The following is a 16,791-nucleotide window of genomic DNA, read 5'->3' on the forward strand; positions in this document are numbered from 1 at the left end:
GAAAAAAATGCCAAATGTTAAACTCTTTTTCACTTTCCAAAGTTTCTAAAATAATCATTTATTACTCTCACATTCATAAAATGAAGTGACATGAATAAAAGAAATAAGGTAAAATAGACAGAAAAAAGAAACAAACATACTGCAGCCTCTTTAACTCGAGTGCTAACTCTAGTGCTCTAAGCTAAAGCCCACAGTCTGGGGAAGGTTCCGGAACCCTACCTGCACCCTCCTCCATTCCACTACCAGTCTTGTCCACCACCCTTCAAGGTTTTAAGGAGCTAGGATTGGGATATTAATCTTACTAATCTCTAAATCATCAATCACAGTGTCTGATACATACCAGACCTGGATGCTTGACTGATGCAGGTGAGAGCTACCTCACCAAAAGGCTCCCATAAGAATGCTCAACTTTATGTCCCACCAAGGAATGCAAGTTTTCAGAACTGAAAGTGCTCCTTTGACTATCTTTCTCCATGAAAAGTTTTGGAGTTCCTCCCTTCAAAGCAAGGAAGTCATCAAAAGGCTTATTAGCCCATGTTACCAGCTCCAGGGGATTTGGCCTCAAAGTGATCAGTCTAGATCCAGCCCCAAATGATTTGGGCCTGATCCCGTTAGTATTCACCCTTAGGCCTGGATCATTCATGGCTCTGTTTTATTAGTGACATAAGGACATATCTTATCTCCCCTGCAAGACTCCTGGGCTCCTGGAGGATAGGGTCTCATTAATCAGCCTGGCCACAGAGCTTCCAGGGTATAGAGGCGGGTGCTCAGTGTCCACGATAAATAAGTGAACGCATTCACAGCCCCCAAAAGCAAAGTCCAGAGTTAAACGGTGCCCCCCGTTGCTTTCTGCTTTGTTTCAGGAAAAGTTTTTTTAAAAACATTCTTTGGGAGCAGGGTAAATCCAACAGAGAAAACCCCTTGTACTTCCCTCCTATTTAGGGCAGCTACAGAGTTGGAAGTGACAGGATAAGCTGGTTCCCATCAAAAAGCACCCACCTGTAATATGAGGGACTCCTTATCTCCTTCTAGGCGTGCCAAGCGTTCCTGGTACGTTTCATTACTAGCAGCACCGTGGTGATTTACCTGGGACTAAAGGGAAGGAAAAAAACACACTTCAAAGATTGGAAAAACATCTTACCAAATTCCAAATGAAGTATACAATTTGTGAGGACGGTTTCACTGATTATTTGTACAAAACCACCCACCTAAACAGGAAACCACAAGATTTCAAAACTACTACAAGAAGGACCAGACCAGATGCCATTGATAGGTGTGTCTTGAAAGTTGGCAAAACCACAAAACCACCCCCTGGATGACCTCACCCTTGGCCAGGAAGGCCTCAAGGGAGCTCCAGACCCAGCGGTGCTTGACTTGACTGGACGTGTTGGGTCTGGTTTAGCTGGAGGCACAGCCTGCCAGAGGCACCAACAGCAATACGGGTCTCCTCTTTGAGGAGATGGGGGAGCTGGTACCATTCACCAAGGAACTATTGTGGGAACAACTCCTGCATAGATGTTGGTATCTCCTAACTCTCATGCCAGGGTTCTCCAGAGCCAAGGCACATCTCACAGCATGGAGGCCTGTCCTGAACATGTCAATGAGCACAGAGGGTAGGGGAGGCCAACTGCACGGCCCTTCAGCTACTCACACATCCCTTCCAGAAGTGCCCAATCCCACCCTCGATAAGGGCTCTGGCAGCCAGGCTGGCATGCTGTGTTTCTGCAGTGCTAGAGCTGAGAGAAGCAAGCTGAGATGAAAGGTCTTGAGAAGAACCCAAACGACAGCCAGAGGGATCGCAAAGGGCTAAGCAGAGGGAAAACAGGGAAATGGAAAGTAGCCAGAACTATGGAAAACAGAGGAAAGGGAGAAAATTTAAAATGGCAGATAAGAGGCAGAATCTTATAAAATGCCCTGAGCTAGAAACAAGAGCTGCAGTCATTTTCTGAGTGTGTCTGAGCTGGCGGTAGGCAAGGAGGAGGGAGGTAGCTGCTAATGGAACTGAGCTGGCCCAACACTACCAACACTCTCTTCCTCCATGCTAATTTTATTTATTTATTTTCCTCCATGCTAAATGGAAGGCCCAAGGCAGGCCCTCCAGAGGCTTCACAGTCTGAAAACATAGATCTTATTGCTAAATGGAGGAGTGACAATCAAAATAATCTGAGCTAGTCCAGGGAACTCAATGCTTCAGTGTTCATGAAGCAGATACTCTCCACTCCAAAGGAAAGTCATGATTGCTCAAAGAAGGGGGTCAGAGAGGAATCAAGGCACAGGGGCCCAGGGGTGGCCCCCTTCTTCTGAGCCCATTCCCCACATTCCAACCTTCAGGATGGGTTTTCCAATCCCCCTCCATTAAGAAAGGGCACCTCCTTCCTTCCCTTGTCCCACCCCTTCCCCAGTGCACTGCCCAGGTGAGGGCAGGTGGCAGAGCCAGGCTCAGTCCCAGCATTCTGCATTCAAGCTTGGAGTCTCACTTGTGAAAGAAGCACTGGCTGTTTGTCAAGGTGCAGTGGGAGGGCGAGTCCAGGGGCTAATTCCCAGGGCAGCTGTGCCAGGCACAGGCTAGATGGGACACGGTGCCCCTGCCACACCACTGCCTTTACTCCAGCCTCTCTCCAGTCTGCATCTCCTTCATTGTTATGGAAGCTCTTTCATACCATAGACAAAGGGCCTTAACAATCACAAATGATTCTTTGTGTTGATGGCAGTTTATTGTTGTTACATTAATTAATATTCCAGTCCTCATATGGTCAAAGTCTGATGAGTATGGAAGCATATAACCTACGTTTTCTTAGAACCTAACAAGATAGGAAAATAATTCTTAAGAACAGGCCAAATGTTTCTCTGTCCAAGAACTCGCATGATGGTGATTTTCAGGGCAGAGAGAGGATAGAAAAGGATCCAGGCATGTCCGGCCCCAGTGCCAGAGTCAGCATATGCATGGGACACCCAGCACTGGCAGCTGCCACTTCTCCAGCAGGAGATGAAGGAGAGAAGACCAAAGGGAAGACTCCTTCCACAAGACTCCAGCAAGCCACCACCACAAACTGTGCCTCAGTCAAGGAGTGCAGCATGTTCCTCATTATCATAAAAGGTCTACCCATACAACCACCCAGAGAGGCAGCTACTTTTACTAGTTGACAAAAAAAAAAAAAAACAGAACAGTATGAAAGTAAGTTACATGATATGTTTAGTTAATACACAAAATGCATGCCAGACAGTCTATAACACATGTTAGAAGCAGACTGAAAAATAAGGATCCACTCAGGCAGCCAATGGGAAGAGGGAAGCACAATGAGGTAAAAGATGCACAGACCAGTATGGCAAAATCAAATCGCCTGCTTAGGAGAAACATAACTATTCCTAAGGAAGGGAGGAATTTTTCACAGAGAGACTCTGTGTAATGGGATAAACAACATCCATGACGATATCCTCACAGTAAACAGAGCCCAGTAGAACTCAATGCTTTCCTGTGATGCCCTCAAAGTAGGTCAAAGGTTAATGGATAATAGAGCCAAAGGCCAAAGCAATTCTATGGAGACCAATACAACGTGGCCCAAGCACAGGGCTGTAAATATACAGCAGGCACTTATGTAGCGCTCTCAGCGTGCCAGGCACTCTTTAGAGCACTTTACATGCATTAACTCATTTAATCCTTCCCATAATCCCATTAGATGGGTACTATTTTTATTCCCATTTTACAGACAAAGGAACTGAGGCACAAAGTATATGAACAAGGCACAAATGGATAATTTGCCCAAGTTTTGTTGTTAGTGCCATCGAGTTGATTCTGACTCCTAGGAACCCTGTGTACAGCCCAGTGATTCTGCACCATCCTCTCACCTTCCAGCACTATATCAATGTTCCACTGCTATTCACAGGGTTTTCATGGCCATTTTTTTTGGAAGTGGGTGGTCATGTCCTTCTTCGTAGCCTGTCTTGTCTGGAAGCTCCACTGAAACCTGTCACCACGGGTGATCCTGCTGGTATTTGAAATACCAGTGGCATAGCTTTAAGTATCACAGTAACACGCAGCCGCCACAGTTTGACAACCAACAGACAGGTGGTGTGGTTCCCTGACTGGGAAATAAACCCAGGCCGCAGTGATGAAAGCACCAAACCTTAACCACTAGACCACCTTGCCCAAGTTACTATGTACTAAATTAGTAAACTGTGTTGTTATAACTTAACTGAGGTGAAGATCAGTACAAATTTTGTTTTATATATTGGGATTGAATGAGAATTCACTTAAAATAAGGTTTGAAAATGCTGTCTGAACCTCCATGTCCATTAACAGAGGAGTGGCTAAATAAACTATGGTTCATCCATACTATGGACAATTTGTAGCATTTTAAAACATGAGATAGATATTTATGGACCATCACAGAAATATAAGGTATAGTGGATAGTGAAAACAGCCAGATCCAAAGAATCATACACTGTGATACTAGAAAACAATACTCTACAACTACATAGGTATTGATAAAAGCATGAGAATAAATAGATCCAGTGTCTGGAATGTTACATAACAACACTAAACAGTGCTCTCTTCTGGGGGAGTGTCTGGGCTATAAAAAATTGTGGATGGGAGGTTTGGTCAAGGTGAGCTTTTACTTTAACCATAATACTTGAGCTACTTACAAACATATTTTCTTAAATAACTAAGATACATTTTAAAATCTAGAAGTACTGTTTGAGTTCCTAGAACAGTGGTTCCTTGTACTTCTTCCTCCCACAACAGACTTGAGGACATCTCCTCTCCCAGCAGTCACACTGGCCCATATAACAGTGATGCTCACGGCAGAAAGGTCCCTCTCTCGCCCCAAATCACTGTTCTAGAGTAACAGAGCCATCTTCCTCTCATAGATTACCAAAATCACTGTTGTCCTCTAGCAAGCTTTTGAAAGGTATTACACAGCAGTGAAATGGAGATAATGTCCCAGATGGAAGTCTGCAGTATTGCCATCCTTTGCTTTTGATGAAGTGCAGAGCCATATGTTTTCACAATCTAGATAAGATTGACATCTTCTTAAGAAAACTGCAGTCCCTTAGCAGGGCACAGACCAGGATAAAATGCCACCTCCATTTGAAGAAGAACCTAGAAAGCATCTGAGAACAGGGCCAAGAAGGATATTTTAGAATCATCGTGTTGAATGCCGACATTCATCAGCCAGAGGTGAGAGTTTGGGTGAAAAAATGTATTCTCCTCATTCCAGTAATTGGGCATCAGGTTCAAATCACTTCCCGATGTCATTCTTGGATGATAAAATGGCTGTATCATCAGGGCATAAAAGGCCACGTGGTTAGGAAAATGCCATTCCAATTATTCAGAAACGTGTCTAAAAAGACTGAGTTGGGACGTGGCTCTGTCTTTTCTTACTTTAGAAAGAGCTTGTTTTTTCAGAGGGTATACCTGTTTCCATAATTCTAACAATGGAATGGCAACAGAAGGCTTTGATCAATGGGTGAGATCATACCTCGGGATGCCTGAGTGATTCCAGGGTTCAGAGTCTCTGAAAAGTCTAGTCTATCTTCTCTGCTAGGTAAATCAGTGAGAGAGCAGTTGCCCAGCTCTCCATGCATGAAGTCAGAGTGAGAGAACCATGCCAGCTTTCACTGAGGAAAAGAAAGTCAAATCCAATTCTGAAGGATGCTAAATTTCTATTCCTCCCCACTCTGGAATGGCAAGTGAATTTAAAGGAGACTTCTACCCTATGAAGGATGCTCAACCCATTGATGACTATAAACAAGAAAGAGGTCCTTTTTACTCAACTAATGATGTTAGCCCCCAGGCTAGACCTGTCCAATGGATTACTGATATACTAAGGTGTGATATACATATATTTGATCAAATTTTTTCCTCTTCTGTTTTGATGGTTATTTCTACAAATGTGACAGAGACAAAATGAATGTTTTCATCCAAACTTTCTTTGGTCATGGGGCCAGCCCGGTGGCATAGCAGTTAAGCGTGAGCCCTCCAGTTCGGCAGCCCAAGGGTTTGCAGATTCGGATCCCGGGTGCGCACCGATGCACCGCTTATCAAGCCATGCTGTGGCGGTGTCCCATATAAAGTAGAGGAAGATGGGCATGGATGTTAGCCCAGGGCCAGTCTTCCTCAGCAAAAAGAGGAGGATTGGCAGATGTTAGCTCAGGGCTAATCTTCCTCACATAAAAAAACAAACAAACAAACTTTCCTTGGTCAGAGCTGTTCCTGAATCTGTAATTCAGGTTAGTTACCTCGTATACCATGAGGGACCAAGAGATCTATGTACTCTGTGGAGGTGAAATAGCAACCACAGACTGACATTTCCATGTCCTCTTGCATCTTGAAGAATTCCACGTGAAACATACTCCCTCTCTTGTATCACAAAATCAAATTAGGATGAGGAGTTCTTCTTGTATGTATATTTTCAATAACTCAGAAACTTTAGCCAAGATCACTGAAGCCAAAAACCTTTGTTCCATCAAAGCTTTGCTCTCAAGAGGCTAGGCAGAGTCTTAGATACAGGAATCCATCCTCTAAAACCCAGACCTCTTACAGGCAAATATGAAACACAGCCCAGAATTGTCAGATCAAAGTCTTCCCCAAGCCTTGAGAGTGACATTGCTGGGAGTCCTCAGGAACAGAGACAACACAGCACCTTGACCGTTATAGGTTATGGATCTGTTTCTAGAAGACCCAAAATGCCATCGCTGCTGGGGCCGGGCATGCCTAATATACAGCCCCAGCAATCAACAGCCAAGGTGGGACTACTTTCTAAGTCATCCCTAAGTGGAAGAGAGGCTTCAGGATGATGTAGCAGCCGTGCAGGGTGTTCCATGGTTGGGGGTCATGGAGTTGGTCATGATAGTTAATCAGCCTCAGCGATTAGGAGGCCAGTGAGAGGATGGAGAGAGGACTTCCCATGTCCAGGAAGGATAGGACTGACCAGCCAGATTCCAGCATGGACAGAGTCTCTACATAAAGGGCAGTTTAGGCTATCCAAAGACACTAGCCTAATCTAAACTCAGTCCTGCCCCCACATCTCCCACAGGTCAGTGAATAAGGAATTTACTCTTGGTAAGTTCCTCATGAACCAAGAGCTGGATACTAGCAGACTCAAGAAATAAAGTAGGTTTTCCTTATCTTGGGGAACACTGAATTTTAATTACGGATGAGATTATCAGGGGATACTTAAGGCTCAAAAAAGAAACCTTATCATTTATTGTGAAAAAACCCAGACTAGCTAATTTTCCCCTTGCTCTCTTGCCAAGGGAAAGGAATGGAGACTACCAATACAGAGAGAGAATTCTTCTGAAACCTGGAATCCATTGTCTTTCTGTCCAGAATAGGCTGGGATCATCACCTTTACTGTAACTGTGTGGCACAAGTAAGGGCTGCCATCTTCTTAGAGATATTCTCACCTCTCCCAGCCACCTAATCAAAGCTTTGATGGTTGGAATCCTTCCTCTGAATTTTCAAACTTAGGAACATAAAATGGTAGTTGTTGTGCTAGAACATTCTGAGGTTGTCAGTGGCCATGTCCTCTTCCATATATAGGAAGTTGGTTTGCAGGAGGGGTTAGCTATAAAGCCAACATGCATAGAAACACAAATGAAAGCCAAGAAACAGAGATTTGTGGCATTGTCATCCCCGGTTCATGCTCTCTAAAGGCAGTGATATACCCCTGCCCTTCCTGTTGGTCCCCTCTTGGCCTGCACTGGTTCAAACAGAGTTTCTGTTACTTGCAACCAAAAGTCCTGGCTAAAGCATTTGTCTCAAAGGGTGATCAATCGACTAAAACTTACTTCTTTGGAAACAGACTTACAAGAAAGAATTCCCTGCTATTTGGATACAGTACTGAATTCCAAAGAAATTCTGCCTAATGTTGCTTGATTTGCTTGAACTCTTTTTTTTTTTTTTTTTGGTGAGGAAGATTGGCCCTGAGCTAACATCTGTGCCAATCTTCCTCTATTTTGTATGTGGGATGCCACCACAGCATGGCTTGACGAGCAGTGTACAGGTCTATGCAGACGATCCAAATCCTTGAACCCCAGGCCACTGAAGTGGAGCGTGTGAACTCAACCACCACACCAGCAGGCTGGCCCCTGAACTGACAATTTTTAAGACAGAATTGTCAGTTCTGAGCCAACTATAGTTAAAAGCAGGATTATCAAGGTCCAACAGGGATCTACTTTGTGGCCCAGGGTGTGTCTGTGTGGGATGTGCTGGGATAAAAAAGGTACCCAGTCTCCTTTGTGTGTGGAATAGATGGCTTTCTATCCACTACCTGTTGGCCTCCATTCTAATTTCCCACATAGAGCAAGAAGGTTAAGACAGGGAATGATACAAGATGCAACAGGCCCACAGCCATCAACTGGGGGTGTGTGTGAAGGGGGATAAAGAAAAATAAGTTAAAATACAACAAGAAATAAATAGGAAGCTAAACTAGGGCTAAAAGATGTAAGGGAGAATAAATGAAGGATGATAAGAACATAAAAACACCTAATAACCCTTTAAAAAGTGATGTTGAAAGAAAGACATGTCCTACAGAGCCGTACAAATGCCAGGTCTGGGAGCTGAGAGGCTGAGAGCTGCAGGTTCCCTTTTCCCACCCTTTGCCCAGCTGGACCTCAAGGCAGCGGACCCCTGCGGACTTTGTTGAGGGGCTTCCATATTCATGTACAGCATTCCTACAGCCTCCTCCTCAAGGCATGACCTTCTCTGCAGAAGGAAAACAAGGAATGATAGGAGGCCAGGCTGCACTAACTATGTGTAATCTCAGGTAGGTCGCCTCTGCTCAAGCTTCTCATCCCTTAAATAGAGAAAATTATACCTCACAGAGCGACACAGAGGGTCAGTTAGGTCATTAAACACAAAAACATGTGGGAATAAAAATGCAGAATGCTCTTTATAGCAGGATGCTCTAATATTTCCTCTGTGTAATATAAACAGTTTTTGAATGATCGTGGAAATACGGAAATCATTTTAAATGGCTTTGTTTAAGCTAAAAGACCAAAGTACAGTTAGAAGCTGTTCATCCCTCGTACTGACAGTTTTAATTAACTCATTCTTTTTGTGCAAGAGAACAAAAAGAGGCAATGTTTCTTTTTTTTTTTTTTGAGGCAATGTTTCTGATCAGGACACCTGTGAAGCATCTGTAAAGATCTGTACAAACAACCCAAGGGAACAATACCAAAATACTTTCAGGCTGGAAAGAAAAAAAAAATGCCTGAGTGACACACAAAACCCACTGTTAGCGAAGAGCCCTGGAATCGTGCCTGTGGCACAAACAGCTGAGGACGTGTTCACTTTTCCATTGTCCCTGAAAAGATGCCCATGTTTTGAGTCATATCTACATGGCCACAACGTTTCCCTCCTTACGAGCATTTTACTACGTACTGTTAAGTACTATATGCTACAAACATGTTTACAATGAGCACAGTGAGACTTTCAATAGCTACTACTGACCAATCATAAAAACCTGAATTTTCATTTCTGTTACAATCTGGAAGTCAGGTCAAATTTAGGTTAAACATGAGCTTTCCAGCTGAATCACCCCTGGCAGCCTCCTCAGAACCATCATTCTCCGACTCTAGTGGCTGGTCAGATTCCATGATGCCTGCTCACTCTTGGCCTGGCCCTTTCACTGTAGCTTGGCCAAGGGACAGCCATATTAGGTCACCGCAGAGTTCTAGATGGGGTGAGCACTTGATGCCACAGCTAGGGGCCATGCAGAATCCCCAGGAATATGACTCCTTCATAGCCTGGCCATCCCCTGCTAGGAGAACACGGCCTCCACATATGCTCTGGAACACTCTTGGGAATGCTGGGTGAGGGCAATTCTGCAGCATTCCCTGGCTGGCACATCCCAGGATACCTCTCGTCAGCATCATACTTCGCTGAACACGGGAAAGAACTGGTTCCAGAACAGTCAAGTGGGGCAGATGGAGGGTCACATGGGGGTATCATTTGGTATGCAAGCATGGAGTGTGGGAAAATCCTAAGGCAGTCAGTCCCCAGTGTGACAGCTCTAGCCATCATGTTGTTATTGACAGCCAACAGCTCCTTCTGAGAGCTCCTACCTTGGAGTCCTCAAAATAGATCTGTTCTCCTTTTTCTGATATCCAGGTCCACAGTCTTCACCAGGTAAAGAACCACATTTCCTCCAGTGCTTCTAATAAGCTATGGATTCCAGTTCCCTCAGGATCTTGGCCACAGTATAAACACTGTCTGAACTGGTCAGAGCACGTTAAATTATATGATGGCTCCTTGCCTGTAAATATACTGAGATTCTGAACACAACATACTGGATATGCCTTGGCCCTGAATTAATCTTGGGATGGTTCTCCCTCCCTTAGCCACTAAAAACACAGATGACATGTGTTTTTAGCTAAATAAGAAAACATGTAGTATTTCCAGGCTGCCTGGTCAAGGGATCTTATCAAATCCAGAAAACCAATTTCAAGAGAGTCATGGCTGCCGGGCACAGGGGCGACGTCAAAGTCGCTGAGGCTATATTTCAAGCTCAGAAGCACCACTCACATACCAAGCTTTTTAGAACTTGGAAGATGTAGACCTTAAAAATAAGGGGACCAGGCAGTATGAGTGTAAACAGGTACTTGTAAATAGAAAAATCTTCCCTAGATTCTTTGGTTAAAGAGTTTAAGGGCTTTCTGGCAGTTATTATAAAACCAGTTGTTCCTAGGACCAGTTTCACTTTTTCTAGGCGAGGAATAATTAAGCCCATCTACTACCCTTGGCACAGAGTTAAAGTTTCTTCCAAATGCAGTGTGAGTGGAGTGCAATCAGATCCTTAGCTACTAAGAGTCCAACAAGAGAGATCCTATCCTGATCTTGACCTCCTTTTGCCCTCCACCTCTTGGTTTCGATTATATATAAAGGGAAGTGGGGTTGTCATTATGAAATGATCTCAATGTCCACCTTTAGGGAAGAGCAAAGCAAAGTTCACAAATAGAAAATTAAATAGCTTGGTTGACCAATGTTTACGTAATCACACTTCATTCATTCATCTATTCAATGACTCAAATATTCCTGAACACCTACTAGGTACCAGTCTCTGTACTAAGCACATGATTTAGTCCCTGATCTCAAAAAACTCTGTAGTCTTACAATGAGATGTGATAAGTACTGTCACAGAGGTGCATGTAAGCCAGCAGCAGTGGCATAGGGGAGGGACAAATCGATTATACCTTCAATGGAGAGGAGAGGCTTTACAGTGGAGTCACCACTTGAATGATTGAGTCTCGAAGGCTATGAAGGAATTCTCCCAAGAGAATGGGAGAGCAGCATCTTTGGAAAGAGTCTTTCCAATAGAGACAGGCGACCGATGAAGCCACATCACTACCCTTCAGACATTCTGGTTTCCCAGAACTAACACAGAAAATGAAGGATATGTTAAAGACAGTCTATCTGTAAGCTCTCCAACCAAGGAGTTGGTAAGATGCACATGAAGGATCTTAAGTGATCATCCTGGGGAGCAGGATTTGGAGTGAGAGGAATGCATTTGATTTACCAAGATCATGCCCCAAAATTATAGCCTTAGGATAAGACTAGTCCCTGCTAAATTCTCTTGATTAGGTGGTTGGATGCATAAGGGACCCACGGCACTGGGCTACAGGAGAAGTAGGTATTTGTAAGTGCGCTGGTATCTTGTGAATGGATGATACTAAAGCCAGGAGGAGAGTAAAAAGAGGAGGCTCTTTGAGTGGTGCTCTTACCTCATCTTGCCAACTCCAAAAGACGCACTGACTCACTGTATAAAAACACCTTTGGAGACAGAGGGGCAGCATCAGGTGCTGGGGTTGAGGGTGGAAAGTGTGCTGTGACGATTTTAGCTCACCTGAAGGCATTAGAAGTAAATGCTCAGTGTCTCTTGGACTGCCTAGACCTTCTATCTGAGGAGCCAACAATCAAAGAGGGATGAGAGAAAGATCCACGGGTGGAAAATATGGGATTAGGTGAGGACCAAAGGGAGGAGCTGGTCCTGTGGTCACAAGAATGCCATTAACCCTACAAGATTCCCAAATGGGAATAAATTATGATGAAAATGGATGGGAAAGGTTGCTTGGGAACCAGAGGCAGTAAGAACAACATTATAGAAGGAATTTGAAAGATGCCTTTAGGGACAAAGCCAGCGTGCAGCAGGTTTGGGAGTGACCAGGAAGGAGCAGAGATGGTAAGTTTTTAGCCTGCTCTTTCAAGATTCCTGATGGTGAAAGGAACGTAAGTTATAAGGCAGCAGGGACACGCAAGTACAGGGTCAAAGATAGTTTTGATTTGTTTTTCCCTAAGAATTGAGAAGAAGCATTTTCAGCCAAAGACAAGGGAGAAGTAGGCAGGGCAGAGTTGAGAAAAGAAATAATCAGAGGAACAAGAGGAGGTGGAACAGGATTGGGTCAGGAGGACAGGACACTGGGATAGCCTTGGCCAGGAGAAGGGACTCTAGGCCCATGAAACAGAAGCAAGTTTAACAATGATGACTGTGAACATAGTTACATTTTGTGGTGAAGGGAAGGGAAGATGAGGGATTCATCTACTTGTGGCTATTTTTTTTCAATGAAGTAGGCAGTGACATTGGTTGAGAGGGATGTATAAGTTTGGGGACAAATGGAAAGGTGTGAAAGAGCTGCTACAGAGGATGGAAGAGGAAAGAATGCAGGACGAGTCAAGGGATCCCCAAGTGCTGTTGCCTCAGAACTACCAACGGCTGTGCTGCTCGGGAGAATCCACAAGCTGTTCAGCAAATGATCCTGGTATAATGCCACTTTGTTAAACCCTGCTAGGAAAGAGGCCTGAGCACCTCTCCAAGGAGCTGGCAGACAGGAGTCACAGGTGCTAGAGGTCAGAGATGGCAGAATTCTAGCTCCTAAATTATAATGGGGAATATGATGGGTGGGCACATTGGGTGCATTGGCTAAAAATGGGAGGTACCTATAGGAAATTGCAGATGGCTAGAACCCTTGAGTAACCATACCCACTGCCATCCTCCTCATGGTCTTAAAAAACCTCTCTGCCCAGAATCCACGGTTGGGCGCATGGCTCTGGAGAAACCAGAGGCTCTCAGCTGCAGTCGAGGTCATCATCACACAATAACTAATACTTATGAAGCATTTTCTAAGCACTTTACGTATATTGAATTATTTATCCACATTTTATAGTCAAGGAAATTGAACTCCAGGGAGGTGAAATGAATTGTCCATGGTCACATAGAGCTGAGATACAAACCTAAGGAGTTGGATCCAGGATTCGTGCTCTAAGCCAGCAGGAGCAGCCTGCACAGAAGCTGCTGCCTATTTCTCCAGCTTTCGTTGCAGTCCAACTCAAACAAAAGGCAAGTCAATGTCGGGAGCTGGGATGCCTGTGTGTCTGTTTGTCTTTGCAGCTCTTCTGGCCCAAGTGGCCAGCCTACTAGACCAACCATTTGAGGACCAGATGACACAGAATAAAGTCTCACATTAGCAGCTCGAGTTCATTCCACATTCTACTGCAGAACCCAAGCCAATTGCATGGGGGATCCATGGTGATATCATTTTCTCTGTGACGTTGGGTTGCAATTTGGCTTAAACATTGAGCGTGCTAGAAGCCAGCAGCAGTGTGAAGATGCTGATGGTGCTGAGATTTCCGTTCCTGGGAAAATAAACTTCAGCTCAGAGGGCATGGGTGGGGTCCACAGGCCCTGCCTGGAACTATTTTTAGAGGCTCGCTCATGACCCTGTGGGTTGGATCCACTGATCTCAAAGCAGGGCAGGTGGGAGCTGTTTGTGAGTTAGTCAGGAACCAAACAGCTAAGGGGCAGAGCCCTTCTGGATGTTTGTGGCAGAAGATTACTTTGTCCCTGGGCTCTGTCTGTTGGGAAAGGAGGTGGAAGACCAGCCCTGGTCAGCCTTCACTCTTAGCTACAGCCAAGCTGGCAAGAACCAGCAGCCACGGGGGCCTCTGGTTACTCACAGTGGGCCAGGTCGCAGCTGCCTCTTCTAGATCTTTGGTTTGAGACCTCCACCTAGAACATGGAATGGGGCCTAGAGCTGAAGGAATGAATGGCCTGAGATGCACTGCTAGGAGAAAACCAAAGTGGTCCCATCTGTTCCTCTTTCAATTTTCCTTTCCTGTAACAGCCAGTAGCAGTTAACATTCATTGAATGTTTCCTGTGTGCGTGGTACTATGCTAAGCATTTTACATACATTGTCTTACTTGATCCTCACAAAATCTGTATGTAACAGGCACCATTATTCCTTATTTCACAGATGAAGAAGTCCAGGTTTGAGGTAATCTACCTCAGATCACATAGCTAGTAAGTGTGGCAAAACCAAGATTCCAACCCAGGCCTTACTTGAAACCGCATGTTCTTAACTACAATAGCACCCAGTATCCCCTACCCCAAAGGCCACAGAACAAGGTCTCTCTTCTGAGCAAATGCTTCCCCTCTAGCTCTGTGCCTCCTTGACCATAGGCATGTCCCTCATTGCCCCCAAATTCAAAGACTCTGTCTTGCTTTGAGACATTGCCCTCTTGGACTGGTCAAAGGGCAAAGGCTCCAGGCCTGTGCCCCAGGTCACACCTCATCCAGGCATCTCTTCTTCTAGATCCACCCACCTACAGGGGAAAATGAAGGAGACAGTGTTTCCACCTTCAGGAACCTGGGCTAAGAGAAACCTGTGCTCCAGGCCACCTCGGCTTGAGGAAGCATGTGAGAAGGGGTGGATGAGCCCAGCAGACGGGAAGTCCTGGAGACCTGGGCTGGAGGAGCATACTGTGGGGATGAGGTCAGCAAAGGACTGAGGGAAAGGATGGCCTTGATGGAGTCAGCTGAAGTGGGTGAGAATTAGGGAGGAGGACATTGGGGTACAAGCTCAGAAAAGGGAGGGGGTATACTTGGGAGCTCATCAAGTAGATACAAATGAATAAACAATGAAACTAGCTAACTAAGCATTGAGGCTGGGTGGCAAAAGGTCTCAAAGGCCCAGCAGGCGGAAGGGCCTGGGCTTTCTCTTCCAGACTAAGGGCAAGTGTTGGGGGCTTATGATCAGGGTCACAGGAGAAAAGGGTTTTTTTTAAAAGGAGATTTAAAAAAGAAGAATCTGGCAGTATGTTTAGGGTAGAGAATAGGCAAGATACTCTGATTATACTGCCTAGGACATATCTGATACTTTGTGCTTTGTTTTTTTTAATGCTCTTTAAAATTCTAAAAGTAGAAGAAAAATATTTGCTTTGCTATGACTCATCCTGGGGAGGAGTCTGAAGTCTCCTTGCTTAAAGCTTCCCTCAGCAGACTTCCAACTGTCCACAGGAGCCAGAGCTCACAGCCTGGGTCTCAGGACAGAAAGGGCCTTCTGACATTGCATCACATGCAGAGTCAGTTCCTCCACAGAGAGAACTTCTGCACAAGGTGCAGTTACGTCTGCCCTAGTGGCTGGGATACAGCACCAACGATCCCAGGCACATCACAGCTGGAGACTTCCTCGTTCAAAAGTTTCATTTTGGATACAGGATAATAAAGACTAAGTGATGGGAAGCGCACTTCTTATCTATATCACCCAGTATCTCCTTGATGAGGCTTTTTAAATGCTTAAGAAGATGGATGCAAACCTTTGCCAGAATGTCTGGTCCCCTCGGCATGCTGTCTGGTAGCTGCAATGCCCCATCTCAAAGAAGAGCAGGGGCTGAGCACAGACAGGATTTCTGTTGGGTTCTAAACCAACAATTTTCTACCTATTTGGCAGAAGATATGAGGAAAGAGAACCGGACTGGGACAGAGAGAACAGGTTCAAGATCAGGCTGCACTGCTAGTAGCTGTAACACTAACCACCACGAGGTTCTTAGCCTCTCCCGGGCTTTGTTAAAGGAGGAGTCCATGCTAGTTGATCCCGACAAGCCCTCAAGCTCTCTAACTTTGTTCTGCTGCCTCACTTTTTGCAACACAGCTTCCCATACACCACATCACAGCTAGAGTAATTTTCTTAAAATATATTGGATCCCCCAACATATGCCATGTCACTTCCCTACTACAAGTCCCCCATTATACAAACCACGTCCCCAGAAACCCTTTACCATGAACTTTGCTGTCCTGTGTGATCTGGCATTGCCTGCGTCTCCCCTCTGTCACTGAGGTCAGCCACACTGGCTTTCTCTCTCTTTTTTTTTTTTTTTTTTTTTTTTTTTAAAGATTTTATTTATTCATTTTTTCCCCCCAAAGCCCCAGCAGATAGTTGTATGTCATAGGTTCACATCCTTCTAGTTGCTGTACGTGGGACTCGGCCTCGCGCTGGACGGAGAAGCGGTGCCTCGGGGCGCGCCCGGGATCCAAACCCGGGCCGCCAGCATCAGAGCGTGCGCACTTAACCGCTAAGCCACGGAGCCGGCCCTGGCTTTCTCTCTCTTGAAACTGCCCGATTCCCTCTTGCTTTAGGACCTTTGCACATACTATTCCCTTTGTCCAGAATGTTCTTCACCTCACTCACTCCTACTTCTCTTTCAGGTTTCAGTGAAGTGTTACTTCCTCAAAGAAGGCTCCCTGACTCCTCCTCCTCCATCGTCAATAGCTCTCGTGGGCCTTCCATTCTTCCTCTCTGCACTTACCAATTTGTAATTTCAGGTCTATTTACCGGGACTGTTTAACCTCCATCTCCTGCAATAGATGGGAGATCCACAAGAGCAGACACTGGTTCTACTTTGCTCACCACCGGACACCCAGTACCCGGAACTCAAAAAATGCTTGCTGAATGAGTGCTGCAGAGGGCACACACAAAAGCCAGCAGGCCCAGGGTTTGGTTGTCCTGGTTGGGGG

At 45.2% G+C, this 16,791-nt stretch overlaps 1 protein-coding gene across 4 annotated transcripts in view; it reads right to left on the minus strand.

Moving 5' to 3' along the window:
- PPFIBP2 (PPFIB scaffold protein 2) overlaps nucleotides 1-16,791 on the minus strand; it is a 144,059-nt gene that overhangs the window by 68,815 nt on the left and 58,453 nt on the right. For all 4 annotated transcript variants that reach the window (XM_087433272.1, XM_087433271.1, XM_014782637.2 and 1 more), the window contains one exon: nucleotides 1,000-1,092. In XM_087433272.1, the coding sequence (XP_087289398.1) occupies nucleotides 1,000-1,092 (93 nt within the window). The remainder of the gene's footprint in view (nucleotides 1-999; nucleotides 1,093-16,791) is intronic.

The sequence above is a fragment of the Ceratotherium simum genome, chromosome 7 (assembly GCF_057802395.1).
Source record: "Ceratotherium simum simum isolate JZ-2026a chromosome 7, ASM5780239v1, whole genome shotgun sequence".
Classification (NCBI taxonomy): Eukaryota; Metazoa; Chordata; class Mammalia; order Perissodactyla; family Rhinocerotidae; genus Ceratotherium; species Ceratotherium simum.